Here is a 9,600-nt window from a genome sequence, read left to right on the forward strand (position 1 = left end):
TTTACCCAAAGCCACATCTGACTTTTCTGTGTGTCTTTCCTATTTAACTACAATTAACTCGAGCTGAACTTTATCTCAGCCTAGGAATAGCTGTCTGTGGGATGGTAGCACATGAGCTGGATGGAGGGGAGGATGTGCCTGTTCACGGGTGTGCAAGGTGGCACCAGCCCATCTGTGGTGCTGCAGAGCCAACATCCCTCTGCTGGCAGAAGGACTGGCACAGGTATGTAGAAAACGTGATTACTTTTGAGGTGTCAGACTGTGTTGGAGCAGTCCTGGAGCAGCTGTGGTTAGGCTGTGGTTATGTTCCCTGCCTTCCTTTGACCAACCTGCCCCAGGCCTCCTCCTTCTGCTCCCCACCCCTGCCTAGAAACTTCCTCTAACCCCCCGAGCAAAAGCACAGTCGGCAGCTGACACAAAAACCACTTAAAAACCCTAAACCTTAACTTGTGGTCACCTGGAGACTACCACAAAAATGATGATCCCTTTTGTGAAACCACATGCATGGTTATCAACTACAAAAGATACTGTGGAAAAGGATGGGAAAAAAAACATGCCACAAAAAGGAGAATTGTTGGACTGAAGTCAGATATAAGTCTGGAAAAACTAAAATAGAAAAGCTAAAGTTGTCTGGAAAAGCTAAAATAGAATTTAGGCTTTCTGACGTAAATCCAGCCCTAAGTTAGGCTGCATGGTGAGTGTGGAAGGTGATGTTGGTTTCTTTTTTTTTTTTTTCTAATATTCCAGAAAATGGGCCACCCTGCCTCAGCACATCCTGCCGTTGCACCAGATATGCTGCCTGGTACAGTCCTGAAGGCAGCAGTAAATCCCCAGCAGTTATCCTCTTACACAAATGGCAGAGGTCTCTCACAGCAGTGACAACCAAGGGTATTTTAACCAGCAGTGTCGACAGGGACAATTTATGGCCTATTGTGTGAATGCAGCTGCTGAGCATTCGTACCCTGCCGCCATCTTGACATTCCTGACTATTTTTGATTACTGATTTTGACAAAGGATGTTTAACAAGAAGACCTTCATATCACAACACATTTTTCCTCTCGGCCATTTGTACTTTTTCCCTTCTCTGTTCTCTTCCACCAGTTTTCCTTTCTTTCCATACCTCTCACACTTACACGCATCTAGGAAAAAAAAAAAAAAGGTGTTGGAGGGAAAAATGAAGCTAAAACAAGCATCACATGGCATAAATAAAATTCAGTAACAGGAGTGTTTTTTCAGCAAATATTTTACATAGAACAGTTTCAAAAGTAATGTATTTCCTGTGTTTACTGCTATAGTTGAAAGTCTCTTTACTCAGTCAATGAATAAAGAGTTATACCATGTTTTTAAATGCTATCCTTTCCCCTAAATGCCATCCTCCACTTTTAGGGTCTGTGAAGAATGAGGCTCACTACAGAAAGGATGCTCAGTGTGCTCTGCTGTGAGATTACGCTTATTGGGACTGTAAAGCTGGGGAGATACTATCTTTGCACAGTTACATTCTGCTTTATTAAGTGATAATTTACCTTTTAAGGCTGGCCGTAAGCACCTCACGAAGGAGGATCAGCCACCCTTCATGGGCTGAAGGATACATGCAGGGCTGAGAAGGAGACTGCCCTGAGTTCTCTGGTTGTCGTGATATTACTTTTCTCCCTTGTTGTATCACACAAAGTCTTTTTTTTTCCTGCTGTTTTACTACTTACTGATGAGATTTCCTGGTAACAAGAGTCCATATTATGTTTATCTCTATTACAACACAGATTAGAAAGGACAGAATGACAGAAAACACCCCATAGGGTTCTGAGCACTAGGTGGAAAGCAGTAGTAGGTTATGTTCTCAGGACGGTGGGGTGTGGTAGTGAGGAAAAAGGGGCTTGTGTGTTCTTCCATCTGCAGTTTTCTGGAAGCACCTGTGGGCATCCTGCGTGACTTCAGCCATTGCCAGGCATTCATTTTGGAGCCACCAGCCCTGCCATTGCTGAGTGATGCCTCAGTAACCAAGTGTCTGTGGGAGAAAGAACTGATACAAAGCAGCTCCTACCCTGTGTTTAGTACAGGCTTCCTCCATTTCTTGTCACTCCTGCTGGGAGCCTCAGCCTGCAGGAGAATTTTTGGCATGGCAGTGATTGACAAAGCCATGATGTACTGTCAGGGAGGCTGCGTTTTAGAAATAAAGTTGCTTTGAGGAACTGCAATGGAACAGCTTCCATTGAGCAGCTGCTAAACAGAAAGTTGCTTTCAAATACAGCAGTGCTCGTTCTTTCGCCACCCTTTTCTGTCCCTTTCTCCATCTGTATTTCTCTGGGGAAAGAGGCCTCATTTAATTCCTGGTCCATGTTTTTCTTCCCTTTCCCCAGTCCCTGCCTTTCACCACTGAAACATCTCAGCAATGCCAGGAGGCTGGTATGCCCCAGGAGGTTAAGAATAGTCTACAATGGGAAAGATCCCTCCTGTTGTTGTTCGTCTGCTTGCAGTTGTCTGGACAGAGGATCCACGAAAGAGGTAAGTGCAGTGGGATCTGAACAGACAAAACTTTTCCAAGGCAGATTTAAACCCCTGGGAAGATTTGTTCCCATAATCAGAACTATCAGCCTTGTTCAAATCATCAAAGCAATCCAGCACCAGTAACACTGTTTGGGCTTTATTTCTTGCTTTTATCTTTGATGCTTATCAAATTTATTTCTTCTTTCTTTATTCCCTAAGTCTGACCTACCTGGGAAATGCCAAACCAGCTGAGCCATCAGGAGCTGTGAATCTGATCCAACATGGAGCACTGGGACTCGCTGGGATTTTTGGTTGTCACTCTCAATTATAATGTGTCAATTATAGGTGAGTACTTTAAAACTACTCTGCTCTTTCTTTTGCTGCTCCTAGCCTGAAGCTAAGTAAATGTCCACTAGATTGGACAACTGAGCATTGACATTGGTCATCTACTTTGATTTCTAGTTATGCTTTTGTGACCTTTGAAGAAGAAATTATTATTTGCATATGTGATGCAAAAGTGGTCAATGTGTTTCTTTTTTTTTAAATTGACTCCTACTTCCTCTCTGATGGACATTTTCTGAGCTTTAGGAAAGAATTCTGGCATACTTTTCAAATTTGGCTTTTGATGCCCAAGCTTCACATCAGCTGTAGGGAATGTTATATGGATTGTTGTGAAAACACTCAAAAATAATTCTTCATTAAGAAGAGAAAAAGCTTCTCTTTTACAGGAAGACATTTGCCTGTGGTTAATTACCATATTATGCTTATTCTTCATTTTTATAAATGAGTAAAGTTCACATGCATTAAAAATAAACAGAAAACAAACAAGCACAGTCTGTTTTTTGGCAGCAAACGGGGCTGAGTGATTCTTTTCTTCTTATTTAAATGAGACATCCTCCCTCTTCCACAGGCTGCTTGGAGTGAAGTGTGAGTCAGATAAAACCTCTTCAGTCCCACCTTCACTCCCACCACGGGCAGGGGCTGCAGTTTGTGCTGCGTGCTGCAGGGGCAATGAGGACTGAGCCATTAGGGAAGGTGATAGCTGGAGGGTTCCCTCTAAAATGAATGTCATACTGAACTGCTTCCTAAGGAGCCATTGATTTTTTTTTTAAACAGCACTCCCTATTGTACATGTTCTAATTAAAAATGGATAGGGAAATGGCATTTAGTATCTTGATCTTAATTAACAAATGTGCTTCAAACACTCTGAGGTCCTCACAGGGAAAAAATGCAACCTCAGTATGAGGCATCGCTTTCTAAAGGTGATGCTTCTTTACAGCTGGTGGTTTTTATTGGCCAACACTGCCAAAAACAGGGCAACAGCACAGCCTGCACAACAAAATACAAGGAGCTGAAAATACAGCAAAACCACTGCTAAGTTTCAAGTGATTAAAGATGAAATGGGAAGACCTCCATTTATTTAGATAGTACATTATTTTGCCTGGAGCAGCAGGCTTCTGTGAGTGCAGTTTTACTGACCCAATCCCGTAATCTGTCCATTAGCCACTGAGGGTTTAAATGGGGCATTCAAGTTGTATGTCCCATGTGATAATAGATATTAAATAATACTACAGAAAAATGTGGACAATTAAGATTTTTACCAACTACAGTGAAATTGTTCCATGGGAAATGGCAAAAAATGTTGTTCAAGACAATACTTGTAAAAAACTGTATTTCATAGAAAAAAAAGAGTTTGGGGATCTGATCTTCTTTCAGGATATGCACCGGTGCTGTTTCACAAATTTTGTGCATGTGAGATGTACAATCACTATTTGTGACTTAAGGTATCCAGTGCATTTCTCAGCTGTTAACCGCTCATGGCACGGCTTCCACGTAGTTGCCGAGTTGCCATTTGTGCATCTACTTCTTAGCTTTTTCTTTTGATTTGAACAATCAATTCCTTCAAGTACATAATTAAACTCATTGCTCTTTTCTGTTTGTTTTGTGTGTTTGTGTGGTTTTTGTTGTTCCTATTTTTTTTTTTCTTTTTCTTTCCTTTCTTTTTACTTTTTGACGTGTTTTAAAAATACATGAAACTAAAGCAGAGGATTGTTAAATTAAAAGAATTTTTCAAAACCGCATACAAAAGCAGTGACAATACTCAAAAGGAAACTTGAGAAACTCAAGTGCTAAACTTTACTTCAAATGTTGAATTTTTCTGTGTATTTTTGTGCTTTGACCGTATAACAGATTGTTTTCAGACTTCCCAACCCAGCTCAGGAAAAGCACTTCTGTGTTAAAAATAGCTTTGCCATCCATACAGCAATTTCTGTAACTTTACCAAAAAATCTTTATGAAAAACCTACCCCATCCAAAACTCCTTCAAGAAACTCTCATGAACAACAAAGTCACATTCTCAATATGTGACATGCAGGGTTACAGTTCCTGATTTTTCAGTATTGCTGGCGCGATGGAATAAGGTTAAGTTTTGATCTCTCCCTGATTAAAACAACCGTTTGAAACAATTCAGTAAAAGACAAATAAAAGTGTATGGAAATGCCAGACCTGTAAGGCTTTACTTGGTGTTAATACAGGAGGGAGCTTTTGGTCTGAATGGAGACAGACAGCATGCCAAGGTGCAGGATGATGGGGAGGTATGCTCAAGACAAGGCAACCAGAGAAGTAATACAGAGAAATGACAGGGTTCTTGTGTGAACACACAAATGCACATTTGTAGTACATTTTGAATAAGCTTCCTGGTAGCACCTGTTAGCTAGCTCATGAGTAAATACCAGTCTAGACACTGCAGTAAGCTTTACATATGATTTCATGGCCAAGATAAAGAACAAATGCTACATCACTCAACAATTTTTGGGATCTACAGGAGTTTCATGCCATATTAGCTGATCAACATCAATACAGTACAAAAATCCAGGTGCAGAAGTATGAAACCAAGCAAAATGGGAATTCTCACACAATTCATTTTTTTACCAGATTTGGGCATGTTCAGAGTGTTATTGTTAGGCAGCATTTTCAGTTTGCGTGGCTTACTATATGTCAGACTCCTACACTGTCAAGTCTAGACGAAAGTTATGGAATATGCTGGCTAACACATTCACACAAGTTTCAGTTCCAGCCAAAACAGAGCCAAGGAGGTGCTTTTCAAAGAGGAAACCAACTTCAGAGGTATCCTTTCAAATGCATTGTATACAGAGAGCCTTCACCTACCTTTTCTCCTTCTAGTGCTTTACTCTTTTTCTTTTGTTCTCTTCTAGGAAAGATCTGGCTAATGCTGGTAGTTCTGCTGCGAATGGCAGTGGTGGTGTTAGCAGGCTATCCGCTCTATCAGGATGAACAGGAGCGCTTCGTCTGCAACACCCTGCAGCCTGGATGCTCCAATGTTTGCTATGACTTGTTCTCTCCCATATCTCACTTCAGGTTCTGGTTCATACAGACTGTGTCTATCTTGCTACCTTACACTGCATTCAGTGTTTATGTTCTGCACAAGGTAGCAACGTACATTGTAAGAAAGCACTGTTTGGTGCACGGGTGCAGAGGGAATAAGGGTTTATCAAACCCCAAAGACCTGAAGGAACGCTGTAGGAGTGATCTTGTCAATAGATTGGATTGTGATATGGACAACCTAGATGTCCTCAATTTTTCTGGGGCATACGCTGTTCATCTTTTTTTTAGGACACTGATTGAGGCTGCTTTTGCAGCTGCACAGTATTTCCTCTTTGGATTTTTTGTTCCCGAGCGCTTTTCCTGCTACCATTCACCTTGTACAAGCACAGTTGATTGCTACATCTCCCGGCCCACCGAGAAATCCATCATGATGGTTTTCATTTGGAGTGTCACCAGTCTGTCCTTTCTGCTCAGCCTTGCTGACCTTGTCTATGCTCTTCGACAAATGACAGCAAGAAGCCAGAGGAACAAGCAGCTGGCCAACTCCCACAGAGAGAATGAGGGCCTTTTAAATATTCCCCCAGCACAGTCTGGTAGTTCTTCCTCTCCCCAAAATCAAGACTGCCAAGCACTGAATGGCAGCCAGACCAGCGACGGCTCCTGCTCACTTCTCTCTGAAGAGGAAGAGGAGGCTGCTCTTTATCCTGAAGAGGTCTCTCAGCAAGCTGCCAGCACTAACCTTAACAGCAACAGCCATAAGCCCTGTGTGTCAGGAGATCTTGCTGTTAAGCAGGATAGCATTGAAGAACACCTGTGTGCTGGTGACCAGCAAGGAACTGCATGCCAGCAAGTGAGACCTGGGCTCCAGCAAAGCTTCGTTAAAGATACTGTCATGACTTTGAGACCTCAGATCAAGTCTCACCTTGGAGGTTCTTCCTCTGTAGTTCAGAGCAAGCTTTTAGGATACTGCCCTTCAGCTGAGCTAAAAAATCCCGATGCGCAATCAAATTATAGCAGTACTAGTTGCTTGAGATTGAAAAAGTCCGAATGGGTATAGAGCCCTGAGAGCACCCTATGCTTTGGGCCAGCAGGACAGATTACTGTGCTCCTGAGGGGTGTCAGAAAATCACAAGGGCAGAGACTTGCTGCTTTGCTGTACATGGCTAATCAAAGAAGGAGAAACAAACCTCCGCTGAGCAAGAAGAAAAAGCTCAAATGAGAATTTAAAGGATATTGCATTAACTGAACAGTTTCTATGAAAATATAACACATTTACACTTTTCCAGCTATGACTCTAAAAAGCTGTTGACGGTGACTGACCAGTTGTTCTAGGAGTTCATTTGTACAGTTGTTTGCTCTCACCTACTGCAACAGATTGAACTTAGGAAAGGTGTGACTTCCAAGCACACTTGTATGTTGTCCACTTTCAGAGGGTTAACTGATCTCCTCACAATCATAGAATCATAGAATCACAAGGTTGGAAATGACCTACAAGATCATCCAGTCCGACCGTCCTCTCATTACCATTGCCAGCACAAGCACTAAACCACATCTCACAGCACGTCATCCAGGCACCTCTTGAACACTGCCAGGGACGGCAACTCCACCACCTCCCTGGGCAGCCATTCCAGTGCCTGACCACTCTGAGAGAAAAAGTTTTTTCTCATGTCCAACCTAAACCTCTTCTGATACAACTTGCAGCCATTTCCCCAGGTCCTGTTCATTGCCTGGGAGAAGAGGCCAAATCCCTCTTCACCCCAACCTCCCTTCAGGAAGTTGTAGAGTGCAATGAAGTCTCCCCTGAGCCTCCTCTTCTGCAGACTGAACAATCCCAGCTCCCTCAGCTGCTCCTCATAAACTTGTGCTCCAGACCCCTCACCAGTTTTGCTGCCCTTCTGTGGACATGCTCTAGGGCCTCAATGTCTTTCCTGTAATGAGGGGCCCAAAACTGAACACAATACTTGAGGTGCAGAGATATAGTAATAAGCTCCCTAAGCCCACTCTAAGAAAGGACAAAGCAAGAGTAGGTAACTAATAAAAATGATTGTGTTGTAGCAAAGAGTTAATATGCAAAGAAAGCCTGGATCTTAGATTTTTCTGTATTGAAGACCGCACCTGCACTCATTAGCAGCACCACAGCAGTACCTTCTCTGCCCCTGAGATCAGCTGGCACAGCCTGTCCATGTCTCTGTTACTCAGCTTCACGAACTCCAAAATGAGATGACTACATGGTTGATTGCTGAGCTGCAGAGCTGCCCAGGAAGCAAGCAGCAGCAGCTTGACAGTGCGGGGCTGAGCTCCAGTGCCCTTGCCCTGGTATTACTTACTATGTGTGATTGTAGATCTACTAACAACACGTCTACAAAGTGTTACACCCTAATCTGAAATAGTCACACTAGGCTCCCTATTTCAGCAGGGAGAATGATTCATCTGATCTGTCCCAGGCATCCCTTAGGTTAACGTGAGTCACTTTCTAGATGTACCTATTTCTACCATTATATGATTATCCCAGACCTGAGCTTAGGGAAAACGATTTCTAATCCCAGAGAAGGATATAGCAGCAAGATCTGTGCAAGTACTCACCCTCTGTAACTGACAGACACTAATCATTGGAAAACATGTCTAAATGAGGTGAATCACAGAATAACTCATTGCTGTCACGCTTTGTGCTTTCCTTCGATATGAATCCTCTTGCATTTACATAAGCGTGGTCCAGCAGCGAAGCACCGCAGTGTGTGAGCTGAATTTCCTCAAACCTGGTAAGTGAGTGTGGGCTGTAAGCTGCGTACACCTGCAGTGGGGGTGGGTGCAGAGCAGCACGTGCTTGGGGAATGCACAGGAGAGCCTTTACACAGACTGCTCTGCAGGGTGACACAGGCTGGTGTCAGCAGCCTGGAACTGGAGCAGTTCCCCTCTTAGGCTTACGCAAAGAGAAAAGAAGCTGAGAACCAATTTGGCCCTCACTTTGCCATATAACATGTATCTAATGACTTAAAGGCTGGTTCCTCACCAGCAACAAGGGAAAACAGCTTTCACTTTTGTCCTGTTCTCTGCTGTGGATGCACATGCCTTTGGGACAGTCTGGTTCACAACTCTGTGTATCATTCCTCACACATACAAGGTAAAGATCAGCACTTAATGACCCCTCACCTTCTCCATCCCTTCAGGAACTGGGAAGCTTACTGGATGGCAGAATTTACTTTTGTAAAGTACCTTGCCAACCCTGAAGTGTGCTAGAGAAAGCCTTAATTGCTACTTTCTAAGCAATGTTTTCCCCTTCATTAGTTGTGTTTGTTTCTTTTATCATGTGTGCTTGCTGTATGTTTTGTCATTTCCAGGTCAGAAGTGGCATTAATTATTAAATTTATCATAGGCAGAAAAACATTAAATATTTAAATTCCTCATCCTCCAAAGCCTCTGTAATGGGGTGCGTGCTGATTACCCACACCAGAACTAAAGACAGCAACAATGAGACCTTTTGTGATTCGCTGCCTCTCCTCAGCTGTGAGGAGCAATGGAAGGAACAAATGTGGATTCAGGCTGTCGCGTACATCCCTCGGTGAGAGATATAAATAGGATGGGATAAATAATAAATGTACTGTGGCTGGACACAGTTTGCTTATTTGTGTCCTTAGCTAGACATCTTTTAGAGCCTCATTTCCAATAAAGAAAATGTTTTTTGTGTCTGGAATAGAAAGTGAAATGAGTGAAAATCTCCCTTGTTCTGTTTGTGGTTTCTGGTCTTGAAACTGTGGCCTGAGTTTGTGCCGTTCA

General features: G+C 42.9%; 1 protein-coding gene across 1 annotated transcript; it reads left to right on the forward strand.

Moving 5' to 3' along the window:
- Positions 1-2,470: 2,470 nt before the first annotated feature.
- GJD4 (gap junction protein delta 4) lies at positions 2,471-7,396 on the forward strand. The gene is made up of 3 exons (XM_042889027.1): positions 2,471-2,499; positions 2,701-2,826; positions 5,697-7,396. The coding sequence occupies exons 2-3, from the start codon at positions 2,763-2,765 to the stop codon at positions 6,881-6,883; spliced, it is 1,251 nt and encodes a 416-aa protein (XP_042744961.1). The 5' UTR covers positions 2,471-2,499; positions 2,701-2,762; the 3' UTR covers positions 6,884-7,396.
- Positions 7,397-9,600: the final 2,204 nt, after the last annotated feature.

This window comes from Lagopus leucura, unplaced genomic scaffold, assembly GCF_019238085.1.
Source record: "Lagopus leucura isolate 7727_CA_CO unplaced genomic scaffold, USGS_WTPT01 Super-Scaffold_100157, whole genome shotgun sequence".
Lineage (NCBI taxonomy): Eukaryota > Metazoa > Chordata > Aves > Galliformes > Phasianidae > Lagopus > Lagopus leucura.

What these genes read in the sequence shown, in the direction of transcription:
- GJD4 (XM_042889027.1), top strand. Translation starts at nt 2,763, where the DNA reads ATGGAGCACTGGGACTCGCTGGGATTTTTGGTTGTCACTCTCAATTAT. An exon ending in TTATAATGTGTCAATTATAG is followed by an intron (nt 2,827 to 5,696) that starts GTGAGTACTTTA and finishes GTTCTCTTCTAG; the next exon opens with GAAAGATCTGGCTAATGCTG.